At 44.5% G+C, this 18,482-nt stretch overlaps 1 protein-coding gene across 1 annotated transcript; it reads right to left on the reverse strand.

Annotated features, from left to right (window-relative positions):
- Positions 1-13,976: 13,976 nt before the first annotated feature.
- On the reverse strand, positions 13,977-15,431 carry LOC141774899 (uncharacterized). Its single transcript, XM_074647708.1, has one exon. The coding sequence runs from the start codon at positions 15,155-15,157 to the stop codon at positions 14,234-14,236; it is 924 nt and encodes a 307-aa protein (XP_074503809.1). The 5' UTR covers positions 15,158-15,431; the 3' UTR covers positions 13,977-14,233.
- Positions 15,432-18,482: the final 3,051 nt, after the last annotated feature.

Consider the following 18,482-nt stretch of genomic DNA (forward strand, 5'->3'; position numbering starts at 1 on the left):
AAGTCCCCCGGCAGTCTAGGCCTATAGCAGCTTAACTAGGGACTAGTCAAAGACAGCCCTAACTATAAGCGTTATCAAAGAGGAAAGTCTTTAGCCTACTCTTAAATGTAGAGACGGTGTCTGCCTCCCGGACTGAAACTGGGAGCTGGTTCCACAGAAGAGGAGCTTGATAGCTGAAGGCTCTGGCTCCCATTCTACTTTTGGAGACTCTAGGAACCTCAAGTAACCCTGCTGCATTCTGGGAGCGCAGTGCTGTAGTGGGGTAATAGGTACTATGAGCTCTTTAAGATATGATGGGGCCTGACCGTTTAGCGCTTTGTAGGTGAGGAGGACGATTTTAAATTCTATTCTTGATTTTACAGGGAGCCAGTGTAGAGAAGCTAATACAGGAGTTATATGATCTCTTTTTCTAGTTCTTGTCAGTACATGTGCTGCAGCATTCTGGATCAACTGGAGAGTCTTAAGAGACTTATTGGAGCAGCCTGATAATAAGGAGTTGCAGCAATCTAGTCTAGAGGTAACAAATGCATGGACTAATTTTTCTGCATCATTTTGACACAGGATGTGCCTGATCTTCACAATGTTACGTAGATGAAAGAAGGCAGTCCTTGAGGTTTGTTTTATGTGAGAGTTAAAGGACATATCCTGATCGAAGATAACTCCCAGATTCCTTACGGGGGTGCTGGAGGCCAGGGCAATGCCATCTAGAGTAACTATATCAATAGATAATTTGTTTCGGAGGCGCTCAGGGCCAAGTACAATAACTTCAGTTTGTCTGAGTTTAACATCAGGAAATTGCAGGTTATCCAGGTTTTTATGTCCTTAAGGCATGCTTGAAGTTTAGTTAACTGGTTTGTTTCGTCTGGCTTGATCGATAGATATAATTGGGTATCATCTGCATAACAATGAAAGTTTATGGAGTGTTTTCTAATAACATTGCCTAAGGGAAGCATATGTAAGGTAAATAGAATTGGTCCAAGTACAGAACCCTGTGGAACTCCGTGACTAACTTTGGCGTGCATGGAGGACTCATCGTTAACATGTACAAACCAAGATCGATCTGATAAATAGGACTTAAATCAATTTAGTGCAGTTCCTTTAATGCCATTTAAATGTTCCAGTCTATGCAATAGGATGTGATGGTCTATGGTGATGACCACTGACCACTTACTGATGACATGCAACGCTGTTTTGTGTTCGTCATGGAACACGATCCAATGTCAGTACAAACATTTACTGTAAACTGCTCAAACTGACATTTCATTTATTCTACTTTATCGTCATACAAACGTCAACAACATAACTTAAATAGATTGTATTTAGGATCAAATATAGCCTTGTTTAGTCTAGAATATATATACTGTACATAAAAAATATATTTATTCTCATTTTACCTCTATGTTAACTGTTCCTGCTTCAGCCTCCCGACTGTAGTCAGAAGACACAGGGGAGACTGTAGCTTTGGTCTCCAGGGCCGGAGTCGGTACTGTACTCGCTCCGGAGTTAACCCCCGTCACTTAACTCAACAGCAGGGAAACAAGACACGGGAAACCTCCGTTGATCTTGAAGAGCTGCAGCATTTATTTCACATTTATTCACTAAGCTAAAACCAACTCTCTTCTGCTCCACTGCCCGCTTGCTTTTCTCACTCTTATGCCGCGCTCGTTCCCACTCGCTCCACCTCCCACATGCACACGCACACACACTACACACTGACTCTGCTATTCTCCAAATGACCTACGTCACTCTCACAACATCTATCAGGAGTTATTACCCCATCATTTATTATATCTTCAACTGTGCAATACTGACTTAACAATCATTTAGTGCATTCATTCAGCTGTGCAATAATCTGGTTTACTCCAGCATTAACACTGCATTTATTTATACAGAACATTTAAACTAATATTCTTATTTTACACTATTTTTGAATTCTTATAAATGCGTGCAGTTATATTATTTGCATAGAACTTATTTTTCAGCATTATTATTTACACTGCTGTTATATATGTTTCTTATTTCTTTTTTCTCTATTATCTATATTTCTCTATTTTTATAAATTTATATTCTAAAACGGGAGCAAAACGGACCCGTAATTCCCCCCCGGGGATCAATAAAGTATTTCTGATTCTGATATTTATTTGCTTGCTGAAGAGAGGGAAGTTCGTCCCAAAGTGGCCGCTGTATTTCTACCCTCCACCTTAAAGAAGGAGCTTCATGGAGCCGTGAGTGTGACTACCGACAGAGTTCACTCCACCACGAAGTGGGAGGGTGGAGGGGCTGGATTGGAATTTGGCCTTCATGTTCCTCTGTGTCCTCCTAATGCTCTTAATGGCATCCCCAAAGGAAAACAACCGATCAGAGCCGAGCAGTCTCCGGGCCGCTGCAATCACTGCTGTCAAACTAGGCAGCTCTGATCAGATATAAATCCAGATTACTGTAATGTGTATTTCTCTCCTCACTTGAAAATAGTCAAGCCAAAACCAAGCACCGCCCAAACAAACCGAGCAAACTTTCTCATTTTACAGCTAAACAGTGCACTACAAGATGTTTCTGAGAACATCTGAGGAGAGAAATAGTCATTACAGTAACAGAATATTGATTCATATTTGATCAGCGCTGCCTAGTTTGACAGTTTGATCGGAGTTCAAGAGCTTCACGAGCAGTGATTGACAGCTGCGTTAGAGACTCCTCGGCTCTGATTCCTTGTTTTTCTTCGGGCGCAACATAAAAAAAATAGCTTCTACAAGTAGGTCTACTTTTTCTCCGTAAAAGTGAGATGTTTCTACTTCTGACAACTGAGAGTGCAAACAGAATATTATATTATATTCCTAACACAGCCACACTTCATTCTCTCTGGATAAGAATACACCCATTCTGACCCATACCTCCCAACATAAGCGAGTCCTGCAGATTTTGTCTCGACAAGTAGCCTGAAAGGGTTTCAGTCAGGGATATCATGCTGCGCTCATCTTCCCCACCTCCTTCATAATTGCCTGAAGCACTCAGAGATCCAAGCGTTAGCATTATCCCTCATAAGCCTAATAATCTCTGTAGAGAATCTGGAGGATTTCAACATACTATATTGTAACATGTATCCCATCAGGCATTTGGAAATCCCCGCTGTAGCTTATAAAGCCTGATTAAGTGTTACCTTCAGTTGCTGTCAGAAATATTGTAATTGGGAATTAAGGATACACGAACGACTGAACAAAATACTAATGACAAGAAAATAAGGACTTTCTAGCAATTCACCTAACATAGGGATTTATGTGGTGGAAAGCACCAGTGCTGTGTGAAGCATCTGTGATATTTTTTGAATTTATTTTGAAATAATATCACTATTCATCGTTTAAGCTGTAAATAGTGTTGGAGTCACCCATACAGTCTTAAGATCTGTAGATCCAAACCAAATCCCTCTTTCTAAAAAGAAAAACAGATCTATGTCAGTGAGATCACTGAAGATCTCCTCCAGTTAAAGTTTGTCTAGCAGGATTAAGCAGTTCAGTAGAGTTGATGGCAAGAGGGAAGTCTGGGGTGATGTCCTTTATGGTCATATAGGGTATAAACATAAGAATGTATAAGTATCTTTAAAGGCCCCATGTGTATCATTTTCTTGTAGTGTTACAGTTCAGTACAGTACAATTTTTTCTAGATACATATTTTCTTTGTCAAAAAATGAGACAAAAATTGGTGCAGTCTGCTGTAAGTATCACCAGTTTATTGACATAATTGAGAAGAGATTTAATAAATACAGTGCCTTCAGAAAGTATTCAGACCCCTTCACTTTTTTCACATTTTGTTATGTTACGGCCTTATGCTAAACTCGATAAAATTACTTTTTTCCCTCATCAATCTACACTCAATACACCACAATGACAAAGTGGAAACAGAATTTTAGAATTTTTTGCAAATTTATTAAAAAGGAAAAACTGAAATATCACATTGACATAAGTATTTAGACCCTTTACTATGACACTTGAAATTTAGCTCAGGTCCCTCCCATTTCCCTCCATCATCTTTGAGATGTTTTTCCAGCTTGACTGGAGTCCACCTTTGGTAAATTCAATTGATTGGACATGATTTGGAAAGGCACACACCTGTCTGTATAAGGTCTCACAGCTGATAATGCATATCAGAGCAAAAACCAAACCATGAGGTCGATGGAACTGCCTGAAGAGCTCAGAGACAGGATTGTGTCGAGGCACAGATCTGCTGAAGGCTACAAAAAAATTTGCTGCATTGAAGGTCCACAAGAGCACTGTGGCCTCCATAACTCTTAAATGGAAGAAGTTTGGAACAACCAGGACTCTCACTAGAGCTGGCCGCCCGGCCAAACTGAGCAATCGGTGGAGAAGGGCCTTGGTAAGAGAGGTGACCAAGAACCCGATGGTCACTCTGGCTGAGCTCCAGAGATCCTGTGTGGAGATGGGAGAAACTTCCAGTAGGACAACCATCACTGCAACACTTCACCCATCTGGGCTTTATGGCAGAGTGGCTAGACGGACATGAAAGCCTGCTTGGAGTTTGCAAAAAAGACCCTAAAGGACACTCAGACTGTGAGAAACAAGATTCTCTCGTCTGATGAAACCAAGATTGAACTGTTTGGCCTCAATTCTAAGCGTTATGTCTGGAGGAGACCAGAAACCGCTCATCACCTGCCCAATACCATCCCAACGGTGAAGCATGGTGGTGGCAGCATCATGCTTTGGGGGTGTTTTTCAGTGGCAGGGACTGGGTGACTGGTCAGGGTTGAGGGAAAACTGAACGGAGCAAAGTACAGAGATATTCTTAATGAAAACCTGTTCCAGAGCGCTCTGGACCTCAGACTGGGCCGAAGGTTCACCTTCCAACAGGACAATGACTCTTAAGCAGACAGCCAAGACAACTCAGGAGTGGCTTAGGGACAACTCTGTGAATGTCCTTGAGTGGCACAGCCAGAGCCCCGACTTGAACCCGATTGAACATCTCTGGACAGATCTGAAAATGTCTGTCCACTGACGGTCCCCATCCAACCCGACAGAGCTTGAGAGGATCTGCAGAGAAGAATGTCAGAAACTCCCCAAATCCAGATGTGCAAAGCTTGTCGCTTCATACCCAAGAAGACTCGATGCTGTAATCGCTGCCAAAGTTGCTTCAACTAAGTACTGAGTAAAGGGTCTGAATACTTATGTCAATGGGATATTTCAGTTTTTCCTTTTTAATAAATTTGCAAAAATTTCTAAAATTCTGTTTCCACTTTGTCATTGTGGTGTATTGAGTGTAGATTGATGAGGGAAAAAAGTAATTTTATTGATTTTAGCATAAGGCTGCAAAATAACAAAATGTGAAAAAAGTGAAGGGGTCTGAATACTTTCTGAAGGCACTGTATGTAGCCATCACACAATCACAGGAATGGTAAGTTCACTCCATCTGTAGTCCATCTGTGTGCTGAGTGAAGTTACACACAGTTAAACAGTGAGCACCTTCATCAGTTCAAACTTCAGTATCATGATCATAACATATTATGATCTTCTCTGCTTTTCTCTACACCAGACTGGGAAGATGTTCCACTCAGATTCACCAACTCTGGTTTGGTCGAAATAAACTCTTATTTCACTGAGTGATGTGGAAATAGGCCGAATGAACACTCTGTTTCTCCCCCGCTGTCTCTCTCTCTGCCAGCTGAGAGTCCCTCGTTCTTCAGAGGTAGACCATTAAACCAGCTGAATAAAATAACAAACATCGCCCGACCACATCGCCTACTATTGTTAATATTTTAAGGAACCTCTCGCCTACCTTCCTGCTTTATCACCGTGTAGGTCAGAGGATGAGATCGGTGCATGCTGCGCAGCAGATACAGTGGAACCATTCGGAGCTTTGGAGGCCTGAACTCCTGAGTTCCATTGGGACATTCTGGTGGCATGACTGTGTAAATGTCTGGCAGTCAGTCCAGTATTGGTCCAGACTGAAATATCTCAACTATTGGATGGATTGCTATGAAATGCTGTACAGTCATTCATGGTCCCCAAGAGATGAATACTACTGACTTTGGGGATCTCCTGACTTTTCATCTAGCGCCACCAGCATGTTGACGCTTTTACTGTCTTGTCTATTGGATTGCTATTCAGTTTGGTTCATGTTCCCCTCTGGATGAACTGTAATACTTTGGTGATCCCTTATTTGGCTCAACCTGTAGCGAACGCGCTCTCAGCGCTCCACCAGAGAGATCACCACCACCGTCACCACCACCGTCACCGCCACCGCCACCACCACCGCCACCACCACCGCTCTGTCTGCGCTCAGCGTCTCCTCTCCTCATAAGTCTGAGTGCGAGTGTAGACGTACTTGTGTGTGCAATCCCTCCATTTTAATCCAGAGGATGGAGAGACTATTCATGCAAATGTCAATACCAAGTTTTATTCAGTGTTCATTCCATGAATTCATCTTTTACCTTAATGGATGATAAAGTGGTGAATCTGACTGCATATTAGGCTGCAGGCTACATTTGAGATCTATTTGTTCATCTTTAATCTAAAAACACAGGAGCAGCAACTGAAGATGAAAAATAAAGAATATAACTTTCAGAGACAGAGAGACATGACTGTGAGCTTACAGTCTGATCCAGGAATAATGTGTTTGGTGATTTAAAGGTTCAGCAGAGTATATGTTAAATAGTAGACTAAATCTATTTGGATCTTGGCTTTTCAGCATTCAGTGACTTTATTTCAGCTACTTGAACAGATGGAGTCAATTTAAACCCAGTCAGTGAAATGCTGTTAAAACCCGTTCAGACTATACGCAGCATATTTAAAAAACTCTCTTTCTAACTCCATCCTGCAGCTGCACCCCCATCCTGCTCACTCACAGATATTAACAGATCATCTACAATATTATTTTGTTCCATCAGTGGAACCAGTCACATCATGAGTGATAGAGATCATTATTCATTGATCCTACGTGATCTTCATTTTTAGTATTTAAACTGAGATTATAGATTATGTGCAATAAACATGAGTGGAACTGCTCTAAGAGACTGACAGCTGTCTGTGTTCACAGACTGAATGAATGAGGAAACAAAGCAGCGTGTCTGGCTCTGTAAGACGGAGGAGACAGAGAGAAACTCAGTTACCATGGTAACTGACCCAGAGTTTAAGTTAGCTCTCTTCCTAGAACTGAAAATCCAGAGTTTCCCTCATCTCAGGCTCAACTAACTCAGAGTTTTCATTCATCCTGCTTTCTGAAACAGGTCTCTGGTTGTTGTGGAATGTCTGATACTCAGGTTAACTCAGTCAACAGGAAGGAAGAGGCCCCGGAGCTGTTGATGTCTTACACAGAAAGTTTATTGAAGCTTGATCAAGGAGCAATTGTCAGGTCTCCACATTGGTGTGTCTCTCTGTGTGAATGCCTCACAACTCTGCCCTTCCTCCCTGGTGCCCAGTGTTTTATCTTCATCATGTTTTGACTTACGAGACTCCTCTGGCATCTCTGACCCTGGTTGCTCCAGCGACTGGCTCTATGGCCCCTACTACAGACACAGCTGTACAGATAACAGTGGCGCCCCTAGACACGGATCCAACCCAGTGATGTCAACCCGAGAGACACTGTGACCTCCCGACCAAGGAGAGAGGAAAAGGTCTTCTCTAGGAGGCCCATAGAAGCCAGCCTGGACTGAGTGGTATTGATGTGATTGGTCACCCAGACTCCACCTGTTGATATTCTATTCCTCCAGCTCCGGTCTGTGCTGCTCCAGGATTAGTTTGCTCCTGTGGTCAACAAAATGAGTTGGCCATACCCACTTGGTTCATGAGTGTTCTCTTGCAATTGTGCCCAGTTTGAGGGGATTAGAGTCCTGTATGTCTCTAACCTTCTTTCTTGGTCTTTTGTCTTTTAACAGAGTGAGGAACATTTGAAGCCTTTCAGTGAGAATTGACTGCAGAGAGCTGTATCAAGTTGTGCTTGTTCACTAGCCATGCATGTGTCATGTGAGGCAGAGGAGGGCAGGGTTTCAACAGGGCACGGCTGTCATGGCGTCATACTTTGAATAAAGATGTGAAAAATGACAGTGAATGTGGGGGATTGTGTCAGCCTCTTTGCACAAGGTTGGAATTCAGTTTTGAGGATAGGATGATTTTATCGTGTAACAATTAGTTTCACTCCAAAAGAGCACCACATGATTATTGATGGTGAAGCAACAAGAGTGTATTGCTTTTTGGTAACTTCAGTAAAACCTTAACAAGGGAAACCAAAGCAGAAATGTGTCAGGGAGTTACCAACAGGGTTACAGATGTTGAGTAGGGATGTCCCAATCATTCTTATTTATAGGTTTATTGGTGTCATTTAATAGTGTTATAATACTCATACAAACTCTAATCCAATACTTTCACTAAATGTTGATTAAACATCCATCTGGCACACTGAAATAACAGCTGTTAACTACTAAATTTGACATCTTATTTTTCACGAGCTACTTGATCCAAATACCTTCAGGGCATTAATGCATCGCCCTGTCGGGAATTCTTTCACAATGACCCGCTAGCTGTACATTATTCCACTTGTTTAACGGCTACTTACTGAAGAAATCAACAATTTGACAAAAAAACGGTCCTCCAGAGTCCGACATCAGAGCTGCATCCATAGCAACGGTCTGTTATACATAGCAACGATCTGTTATACATAGCAACGGTCCGTTATACATAGCAACGGTCCGTTATACATAGCAACAGTCCGTTATACATAGCAACGGTCTGTTATACAAAGCAACGGTCTGGTATACATAGCAACGGTCCGTTATACATAGCAACGGTCCGTTATACATAGCAACGGTCTGTTATACATAGCAACTGTCTGGTATGCATAGCAGCGGTCCGTTATACATAGCAACGGTCTGTTATACATAGCAAAGGTCTGTTATACATAGCAGCAGTCTGTTATACATAGAAGGAGGGCGGCTGTGGCTCAGAGGGTAGAGCAGGTTGTCCACCAATCGGAAGGTCGGTGGCTCGATCCCCGGCTGCTCCGGGTCACATGTCGATGTGTCCTTGAGCAAGACACTTAACCCCAAATTGCTCCCGGAGGCATAGCCATCGGTGTGTGAATGAGTATTTAGATTAAATCCTGATGGGCAAAGTTGGCACCTTAGTAGCCTCTGCCATCAGTGTATGAATGTGTGTGTGAATGGGTGAATACTGACATGTAGTGTAAAGTGCTTTGAGTGGTCGGAAGACTAGAAAAGCGCTATATAAGTCCAAGTCCATTACCATTTACATAGCAAACGTCTGTTATACATAGCAACGGTCTGTTATAGAGAAATTACAGACCACAGAACGCCGTGATTGACCAATCAGAATCGAGTATTCAACACATATATGTAATAACACTCGTTTGCCAAGATGGAATTTGCATGCCTGTGTCTTCTGAGCCTGTCTCTCCAGTCTCCCCTGTATCCTTCCCTGCTAGCAAAGAGCCTGCTAGCCTTCAGCCTGATTCCCTCTCAGGCAGCCTGCTAACCTCCAGCCTATCAGCTCCCGGCCTATACCTCAGTCTGCTAGCTTCCAACCTGTTTCCCAGTCAGCTAGACTGCTAACTTTCGGCTTGATTCCCAGCCTGTTATCTCCCAGTCTGTTAATCTAGCTCGTTCTCATTCTCAGGGCGTCAAATACTGACGATTTGTCATGGCCGTCGGCATTCAATACTGCCGCACAAGGCACCCGTTTGTGGCAGTAACAGACGTACCGGGCTTTCCATAACTACAATGTAAACCCATCCCTGGCAACAGTAAATGCACAGGAAAAGTGCTGTGGTGGCATATTATACAGAGTGAGAGAGAAACACAGGGTAGGCGGGAGGGGAGGTGGATGGGTCCAACAAATACAGGGCTTTCATCCAGGAGACCACTGTTTGTGTCCCGTGCGCTAAGTTTCACTTTATAATGAGCTGTTCGTTTGTGTCCCACTTCACAACGTCAAGTCACATTTGCACTGTAAAAACTGCAAGTGGTTTTGTTGCCTAATCCTAAGCAAGTGTTTTTGTTTAATGCAGGTGTTTACTGAGACCGAAAATTGACGCCAAGGGGTTGTTAAGTACGTGTTTAGTGCGACGGAAAAAGGGACGCCAAGAGGTCAAATCAAATCAAATCAAATCAAATCAAATCAAATCAAATCAATTTATTTTTGTATAGCGTCAAATCACAACAGAAGTTATCTCAAGACGCTTTATATATAGAGCAGGTCTATGACCGTACACCATAGTTTAGAGACCCAACAGGATCCACCAAGCGCACTGTGGCCAGGAAAAACTCCCCGATTACTGGGAAGAAACCTGGAGCAGAACCGGGCGCAGGGCGGGCGGCCATCTGCCGAGACCGGCTGGGGGGATAGATAGATAGATAGAGAGAGAGAGAGATAGAGAGAGAGAGAGAGATAGAGAGAGATAGAGAGAGAGAGAGAGAGAGAGAGAGAGATAGATAGAGAGAGAGAGAGAGAGAGAAGCAGCCACAATAGCAGTCTAGCAGCTGTAATAGCTAATACAAGTAGGACTGATAACACAAAACCAATAGTGGTGGATGGAAAGAGTGATAATACAACTATCGGAAAGCCAGCACTGTCCAGCATCTCTCCTCAGTACGTCCATGTGTATTGGTGTGGGACGTCCCTGCGATCAATGCCCGTGCGTTGGTTCCTGCAGCATCAGCATGCTTGCTGGGAGCTCTTGATGTCTTTGGCAGTGATTGAGAAGTGTTATTCTCCAGGCTGCCACATTGTCACTAGGTGTTGGAAATCCCTCGTTAGCATTGGTAGTCCCTCGTACAGACGTAGTTAATTAGGGATGGTAGCAGTTGGTGTCAAGCAGGCACCGACGCGGCAGCAGATGCAGCCACAATACCGGCGACCACCAAGATCCAGGTGAAACCCTGCTCCAAGTGTACCCATGCTCCAGGTATAACCTCGCTCCAGGTGTGACCCCGCTCCACGGTTAGCTGCGAGACAAGGAGGCACAAGGACTCCCGGGAAGGAATGAAGTTAGTAACAACATGGACATGGGACATGAGTATATACATAAGGAGAGGGGAGCTCAGTGTGTCATAGGAAGTTCCTTATGACAGTGTGTCATAGGAAGTCCCCCGGCAGTCTATGCCTATAGCAGCTTAAGTATAAGCGTTATCAAAGAGGAAAGTCTTTAGCCTACTCTTAAATGTAGAGACGGTGTCTGCCTCCCGGACTGAAACTGGGAGCTGGTTCCAGAGAAGAGGAGCTTGATAGCTGAAGGCTCTTGCTCCCATTCTACTTTTGGAGACTCTAGGAACCTCAAGTAACCCTGCATTCTGTGAGCGCAGTGCTCTAGTGGGGTAGTAGGGTACTATGAGCTCTTTAAGATATGATGGGGCCTGACCGTTTAGCGCTTTGTAGGTGAGGAGGACGATTTTAAAATCTATTCTGGATTTTACAGGCAGCCAGTGCAGAGAAGCTAATACAGGCGTAATATGATCTCTTTTTCTAGTTCTAGTCAGTACATGTGCTGCAGAATTCTGGATCAACTGGAGAGTCTTAAGAGACTTATTGGAGCAGCCTGATAATAAGGAATTGCAGTAATCGAGTCTAGAGGTAACAAATGCATGGACTAATTTTTCTGCATCATTTTGACACAGGATGTGCCGGATCTTCGCAATGTTACGTAGATGAAAGAAGGCAGTCCGTGAGGTTTGTTTTATGTGAGAGTTAAAGGACATATCCTGGTCGAAGACAACTCCCAGGTTCCTTACGGTGGTGCTGGAGGCCAGGGCAATGCCATCTAAAGTAACTATATCATTAGATAATTTGTTTCGGAGGTGCTCAGGGCCTAGTACAATAACTTCAGTTTTGTCTGAGTTTAACATCAGGAAATTGCAGGTCATCCAGGTTTTTATGTCCTTAAGGCATGCTTGAAGTTTAGTTAACTGGTTTGTTTCGTCTGGCTTGATTGATAGATATAATTGGGTATCATCTGCATAACAATGAAAGTTTATGGAGTGTTTTCTAATAACATTGCCTAAGGGAAGCATATATAAGGTAAATAGAATTGGTCCAAGTACAGAACCCTGTGGAACTCCGTGACAAACTTTGGCGTGCATGGAGGACTCATCGTTGACATGTACAAACTGAGATCGATCGGATAAATAGGACTTAAACCAACTTAGTGCAGTTCCTTTAATGCCAATTAAATGTTCCAGTCTTTGTAATAGGATGTCATGGTCAATGGTGTCGAAAGCAGCACTGAGATCTAGCAAGACAAGTACAGAGACAAGTCCTTTGTCCGATGCCATTAGAAGGTCATTTGTAATTTTCACTAGTGCTGTCTCTGTGCTATGGTGCACTCTAAATCCTGACTGATAATCTTCGAATAAATGATTGTTCTGTAGAAAGTCACACAGCTGACTGGCAACTACTTTTTCGAATATTTTGGAGGTAAAGGGAAGGTTAGATATAGGTCTATAGTTGGCTAGGACCTCTGGATCAAGAGTGGGCTTTTTAAGAAGAGGTTTAATTACAGCTACTTTAAAGGACTGTGGTACATAGCCTGTTAGTAAAGACACATTGATCATATCCAGTAAAGAGGTGCTAACTAGAGGTAACACTTCTTTAAGCAGTTTAGTTGGGATGGGGTCTAGGAGACAGGTAGATGATTTAGATGAGGAGATCAGTGAGGTTAATTTGTGGAGATCGATAGGAGAAAAGCAGTCTAAATATATATCAGGTTGTACAGCTGTTTCTAAGGTTCCTAAGTTTGAGGATAAATTGGTACCAGTTGACGGTAGGAGGTGATTAATTTTGTCTCTAATAGTTATGATTTTATCATTAAAGAAACTCATGAAGTCACTACTACTGAGGGTTGTAGGAATACATGGCTCAATAGAGCTGTGACTTTCTGTCAGCCTGGCTACAGTGCTGAATAGAAACCTGGGGTTGTTCTTATTTTTCTCTATTAATGATGAGTAATGGGCTGCTCTGGCATCACAGAGAGCCTTCCTATATGTTTTAAGACTATCTTGCCAGACTAAATGAGATTCTTCCTGTTTGGTGGAACGCCATATCCTTTCCAGTTTCCTCGATGCTTGCTTTAATTTGCGTGTTTGAGGGTTATACCATGGAGCTGACTTCCTTTGTTTTACTAACTTCTTTTTTAGAGGGGCAACAGAATCAAGTGTGACTCGCAGTGAGTCTGTAGCACTATCTACAAGATGATCAATTTGGGTAGGGCTAAAATTAACATACGAGTCCTCTGTTATATTGAGACATGGTATTGAATTTAATGCTGATGGAATCGCTTCCTTAAATTTAGCTACAACACTATCGGATAGACATCTAGTGTACACACTTTTATCTGATGGTGTATAGTCTAGTAATAAGAATTCAAAAGTGATTAAATAATGGTCTGATAAAAGAGAGTTCTGTGGAAAAACAATTAAATGTTCAATTTCAACGCCATATGACATAACAAGGTCGAGGGTGTGGTTAAAGCGGTGAGTGGGTTTATGCACATTTTGCGAGAAACCAATTGAATCTAATAAAGAGATAAACGCAGTACTGAGGCTATCATTACCAACGTCCACATGAATATTAAAATCACCTACTATAATGACTTTATCTGTTTTCAGGACTAAGCTTGATAGAAACTCTGAGAATTCAGATAGAAATTCAGAATATGGGCCTGGAGCGCGGTACACTATAACAAATAAAATTGGCTGTAGTGCTTTCCAGGTTGGGTGTGAAAGACTAAGAACAAGGCTTTCAAATGAGTTATAATTTAGTTTAGTTTTAGGGTTTATTAATAGGCTTGAGTCGAAGATGGCTGCAACTCCACCTCCTCGGCCGGTGTCTCGAGGAATGTGAGTATTAATATGACTCGGGGGAGTGGATTCGTTTAGGCTGACATATTCTTCCTGACACAGCCAGGTTTCGGTAAGACAAAATAAATCAATGTGATTATCTGATATTAAATCATTTACTAGTAGAGCTTTAGATGACAGAGATCTGATATTTAAGAGTCCACATTTAATTCTCCTGTTTTGTTGCTTTATTGCAGTGCTAGTGTTAGATTTTATTAGATTGTTATGTTTAACTCCTCTTCTGTTTACTTTTGATTTAATTAATTTAGGTGGGGCAGACACAGTCTCAGTGAGGTTTGGGTTTAAGCTATGGGTGGGTAACTGCTCTAGTGGAAGTGCAGAGAAGTGTGTAAGACTACAGCTCTGCGTCCTGGAATGACCCCTGGTTTGTCATGGATTTGTTCCACCAACAATCTTGGTCAGATTTCTGGATAAGAGAGCCGCACCATCCAAAGTAGGATGAATGCCGTCTCTCCTAATCAGACCAGGAATTCCCCAGAAAGGGTTCCAATTGTCAATGAAGCCCACATCGTTTGCTGGACACCACCACGACAGCCAGCTGTGGAATGACTTCATGCGGCTATACATGTCGTCACTGGTCAAATTGGGGAGGGGACCAGAGAAAACTACGGAGTCCGACATTGTTTTTGCATATGCACACACCGATTGGACATTAACTTTAGTGACCTCCGATCGACGTAACCGGGTGTCATTACCGCCGACGTGAATAACAATCTTACTGTATTTACGTTTATCCTTAGCCAGCAGTTTCAAAACGGATTCAATGTCGCCCGCTCTGGCCCCCGGGATGCAATTAACTATGGCAGCTGACTTCGCTAACTTCACGTTCCGCAAAATGGAGCTGCCGATAACCAGAGTTGGTTTCTCAGCGGGTGTGTCGCTGAGAGGGGAATATCTGTTAGAAACGTGAAGTGGTTGGTGGTTAACCGTGGGCTTCAGGGTACGACTATGCGTCCTTCGGACAGTCACCCAGCTTCCCGGCTGCTCGGGGGTTGCCGGGGGACGGCTAGCAGAAGCTAAGCTTGGCCGGTCTGCACCGGCTAGGGGCTGGCTAACTACAGAAGAAGCTAAAGCTAAAGTGCAGAACCGGGCTTCTAACTCGCTAACCCTCGCCTCCAATGCAGCGAATGCACTACACCTAATACATGTACCATTAGCTCTAAAGGAGGCAGAGGAGTAACTAAACATAAGACACACAGAGCAGGGGAGAGCAGGAGAGGGAGAGAGAACAGGAGAGCAGGAGAGAGCAGGAGAAGGAGAGAGAACAGGAGAGCAGGAGAGAGGAGAAGCCATCGCTAACGGCTAAGCTACTGCTAAGCTACTGTTATGCTACGATACGAGCGTTAGCCGAGCTGAATATGTGTGGTTAAGTCTCTAAAGAGGAGCGAGTTGTGAGTGCTTAAGCAGAACTAGTGTAGATATAAATGTAGCGGGTAATTATCCGCTGTAATGAAGAGTATATAACTATATTGCCCTGGATGTGCTAGAGCAGCTACAGAACACAGCAGCACACAGAAAGACAGGCAACCGGAAATGAGGCAATACGCTTACCGTAAGCACGTCAGCACATCAAATAATTCAGGTCTAACAAGTGTCATAATGTGACGAGTTGGGATAAGAAAGTGTTGGTTAATCTCCAGCCCTCACTCCGGCCTGCCCCCACTTCGACCTGATGGCAACCAACCTGCATACTGGTCTATTACCCTTGGGTTCCTGAGCCTACAGCCTGTTAGCCACCTCCTTCTGAGCCGCAGCAACCTCCTGTTCCTGCTGGGCTGCAGCAATGTCCTGTTCCTAATGGGCTGCAGCAACGTCCTGTTCTTACTGGGCTGCAGCAACCTCCTGTTCCTTCTGGGCTGCAGCAACGTCCTGTTCCTACTGGGCTGCAGCAACCTCCTGTTCCTTAATAATAATAATAATAAATTAAACTTATATAGCGCTTTTAAAAATCTCAAAGATGCTTTACACTATCGGGGGGAATACGGTGTGAGACAAACAGGAGACAAATGACATACACAGGCGACATACACAGGCGCACTCTCATACATACACACGGACATCCTCCTGTTCCTTCTTGGCTGCAGCAACATCCTGTTCCTTCTGGGCTGCAGCAATGTCCTGTTTCTACTGGGCTCTAGCAACCTCCTGTTCCTTCTGTGCTGCAGCAACCTCCTGTTCCCTCTGGGCTACAGCAACCTCCTGTTCCTACTGGGCTGCAGCAACCTCCTGTTCATACTGGGCTGCAGCAACGTCCTGTTCCTACTAGGCTGCAGCAACGTCCTGTTCCCTCTGGGCTACAGCAACCTCCTGTTCCTTCTGGGCTACAGCAACCTCCTGTTCCTTCTGGGCTGCAGCAACGTCCTGTTCCTACTGGGCTGCAGCAACGTCCTGTTCTTACTGGGCTGCAGCAACGTCCCGTTCCTTCTGGGCTACAGCAACCTCCTGTTCCCTCTGGGCTACAGCAACCTCCTGTTCCTTCTGGGCTACAGCAACCTCCTGTTCCTTCTGGGCTGCAGCAACCTCCTGTTCCTTCTGGGCTGCAGCAACCTCCTGTTCCTTCTGGGCTGCAGCAACCTCCTGTTCCTACTGGGCTGCAGCAACCTCCTGTTCCTTCTGGGCTGCAGCAAGATCCTGTTCCTTCTGGGCTGCAGCAACCTCCTGTTCCTACTGGGCTGCAGCAACCTCTTGTTCCTTCTGGGCTGCAGCAACCTCCTGTTCCTACTGGGCTGCAGCAACGTCCTGTTCCTACTGGGCTGCAGCAACGTCCTATTCTTACTGGGCTGCAGCAACGTCCCTTTCATTCTGGGCTACAGCAACCTCCTGTTCCCTCTGGGCTACAGCAACCTCCTGTTCCTTCTGGGCTGCAGCAACCTCCTGTTCCTTCTGGGCTGCAGCAACCTCCTGTTCCTACTGGGCTGCAGCAACCTCCTGTTCCTTCTGGGCTGCAGCAAGATCCTGTTCCTTCTGGGCTGCAGCAACCTCCTGTTCCTACTCGGCTGCTGTGACCTCTTGTTCTTTCTGGGCTGCAGCAACCTCCTCTTCCTTCTTGGCTGCAGCAACATCCTGTTCCTGCTGGGCTGCAGCAATGTCCTGTTCCTTTGGGGCTGCAGCAACCTCCTGTTCCTTCTTGGCTGCAGCAACATCCTGTTCCTTCTGGGTTGCAGCAATGTCCTGTTTCTACTGGGCTCTAGCAACCTCCTGTTCCCTCTGGGCTACAGCAACCTCCTGTTCCTACTGGGCTGCAGCAACCTCCTGTTCCTACTGGGCTGCAGCAACCTCCTGTTCCTTCTGGGCTGCAGCAAGATCCTGTTCCTTCTGGGCTGCAGCAACCTCCTGTTCCTACTCGGCTGCTGTGACCTCTTGTTCCTTCTGGGCTGCAGCAACCTCCTCTTCTTTCTTGGCTGCAGCAACATCCTGTTCCTGCTGGGCTGCAGCAATGTCCTGTTCCTTCGGGGCTGCAGCAACCTCCTGTTCCTTCTTGGCTGCAGCAACATCCTGTTCCTTCTGGGCTGCAGCAATGTCCTGTTTCTACTGGGCTCTAGCAACCTCCTGTTCCTTCTGTGCTGCAGCAACCTCCTGTTCCCTCTGGGCTACAGCAACCTCCTGTTCCTACTGGGCTGCAGCAACCTCCTGTTCCTACTGGGCTGCAGCAACTGCCTCTTCCCTCTGGGCTACAGCAACCTCCTGTTCCTTCTGGGCTGCAGCAACCTCCTGTTCCTGCTGGGCCGCAGCAACCTCCTGTTCCTACTGGGCTGCAGCCCTCACAGGTGTGAGTCCGCAGCTGTCCACAGCTGTGTCCAACTGAGTACAGGGGTGGAAGAGACGCTCTGCCTGGATGATAATCCATGCCAGCCAGTTGCATCACAAATCTCAGGGTGCTGGCTTCTGCCTGTTCCTGGTCCTCTCAACTCCCAGGGAAATGATTTGCTCTTAACTCTTACTTTCGCTTTGCACCAAGAGAGTTCCAGGGAGGACTGCTACTTGTAGATTTATAACCTGGTACACAGCCCCCCTGTTTCTTCTTAATCTTTTTTTTACTAATTAGCTGGGTTGTTATTGTTAATTAGCCACTGTTTTGAGTCAATGGTGTGGTGTCATTCCCACGTAGTACATTCACTTCTAATAATCTTCGGTAGAAGTTTGTGGTAGTCGTCCTTGGAGAAGGGGGGCATCTTGTTGTGAATTCGCTTTAGCTAAGTATCACGTTTCCAGTCACTGCAGTAAAGGCTTTTGTTGTTGGTAGGCCACGCTACTGAGGAGGTCATACAAAAGTGGAAAAATGGCCAATAGCCAATTATATCTAAAAAAATTTACATTCCCAGTGATTTATACGTAAGTATCGAGGAGCTGCTGCTCATAATTCCACACAGAAGAAAAACAAGAAAATCAGCAGAAAAATGCAAAAAAAGCTAGAAGTAGTTATTCTTGGGGTCCCAGTTGGTAGTGCTTGATTGTTAATTATGTTGGTAGGATGAGAGGATAAGAGAGCAGAAAGAGGTACAGCTAGATGCCCTTTCAACTTGCTAGTCAGATTCTTTTCTTGAGAATGTGGTCATGCTTATGGATTGTATTTACTCCTGGCTGAGAGTCGAGTCCTTTTGTTCAGATTCTGATAATT

This window comes from Sebastes fasciatus, chromosome 10 (assembly GCF_043250625.1).
Source record: "Sebastes fasciatus isolate fSebFas1 chromosome 10, fSebFas1.pri, whole genome shotgun sequence".
NCBI classification, from domain to species: domain Eukaryota; kingdom Metazoa; phylum Chordata; class Actinopteri; order Perciformes; family Sebastidae; genus Sebastes; species Sebastes fasciatus.

Coding starts and splice junctions, on each gene's coding strand:
- LOC141774899 (XM_074647708.1), bottom strand. CDS start 15,157: ATGGCTTCTCCTCTCTCCTGCTCTCCTGTTCTCTCTCCTTCTCCTGCT.